Genomic DNA, 1,453 nt, shown 5'->3' on the forward strand with positions numbered 1-1,453 from the left:
TTTAAAAAATGATCACGATAGAATACAAGTTGGATTTTCAAACAGGACTTCCGCTGTGGTACAAAATGCTAAATTTTGGTCTACAGTTTTGTCGACGCAAACACTTTTTAAAGATATACACCATGTTTTCCTAATTGGGATTTTGAAACAATAAGCATAATTCTTAAACAGATTACCACAACATTTGCTCAAAGAACCAGCTCTTTTTGCCAAGAACTTTTTCTTTTCAGTCCAGTTGGAGGGATTTCCATAGAAAATTCTGGAACAGCAGTTTCAAGCATGATTCAAAATTTCTTACTTCCCTCCCTTGTTTTTTTTACTTTTTCTTTATGTTGTAAAGACAACTGAGCACAGAAAAATGTGTTTTTTTTTTTTTTTAAAGACAGCTCTTAATAAATTAAGTTTCCTGATTTGAATGATAACGTTCTTTGTGTTTGCCCTTCTTTCTGGCACACTATATAATGTTTCTGGAGTTACAAATCCAAACAAACGAGCCAACTAGAGCATCCCAGCATTCAAGTCACAGTTTTGGATAAAATCCTATTTATTCTGGATGATGCTCAATTCCACACATACTTCAGGGAAGAAACATCCATAAGAAGGACATCCAAAAATGTTATGTTACCAAACGCTAACATGTGACTGTGTTCTGTCGGGCAGTACTGTTCACAGCTACAAGTACAAAGGCAGAGGGTCTCAGGTGTGGAGAGCAGTCATTCAGAACCATCATCTTCGAGATTTCCAAGCTGTTCGAGAATAAGGAGTAGTCCTTTTTTTATCTGGTGGCTTGAAGTAGGAATAAACAGGCGCTGCTGGATACTCTGCATCAGGATTTTCTGCCATCATTTTCAGCTTTGCTTCGATGGCTTTGATCTTTGCAGTGACACTTAGGTTAGACTGCGCAGGCTCAGTGCTTGAGGACGGCTCAAGACTAATTGGAAGGATCTTATCATTCTTGTTATGATCGTATCTCTTTGCAGGCAGGTCTGTTAAGACTACAGTGCAGGAGGAAGAGAATCAACTTTGTGGATTGCTCCAGTGCAAACGCATGCTTCACCTGTGCTGGCTTCACTTGAGCATGTGCCCAGCGCACCACCAGCTTCTTAAACAGGGCCAGCTTGCCATTGAGACACTGGATGGCCTGTTCTGCTTCCTGCTTAGTCTCAAAGTTGACGAAACAGTACCCTCGAGGCTGTCCCTCCAGAGCACCTGACTTGTGGAAGAGGAAGTCGAACTGCTTCACCGTGCCAAACTTCTGCAGCAGCCTGAGGAGATGGTATTCTGTGATTTTGGGGTCCAAGTTGCCAATCCATAACCGGTGCCCTTCCTGTAGGGAGCCCTCTGAAAGGATGGATGCATTCTCCAGGGGAAGAGTTTTGGTTTCTGCTTTCATCAATCCCTATGAAATACTCGCGATCTCGGCGTCGTCCCCTCTGTTCATGCCCCGTAGCAG

At 42.5% G+C, this 1,453-nt stretch overlaps 1 protein-coding gene across 2 annotated transcripts; it reads right to left on the reverse strand.

The window, feature by feature from the left end:
* Positions 1-523: 523 nt before the first annotated feature.
* On the reverse strand, positions 524-1,453 carry LOC122676626 (probable RNA-binding protein 18). 2 transcript variants are annotated; one of them, XM_043876077.1, is made up of 2 exons: positions 1,154-1,453; positions 524-972 (listed from the first exon to the last, which is right to left on the reverse strand). In XM_043876077.1, the coding sequence occupies exons 1-2, from the start codon at positions 1,391-1,393 to the stop codon at positions 727-729; spliced, it is 486 nt and encodes a 161-aa protein (XP_043732012.1). In that variant the 5' UTR covers positions 1,394-1,453; the 3' UTR covers positions 524-726. The 2 variants fall into 2 exon arrangements, with proteins under 2 accessions (XP_043732012.1, XP_043732013.1); XM_043876078.1 differs by having other exon boundaries at positions 1,058-1,453.

Source organism: Cervus elaphus, chromosome 20, assembly GCF_910594005.1.
Source record: "Cervus elaphus chromosome 20, mCerEla1.1, whole genome shotgun sequence".
Lineage (NCBI taxonomy): Eukaryota > Metazoa > Chordata > Mammalia > Artiodactyla > Cervidae > Cervus > Cervus elaphus.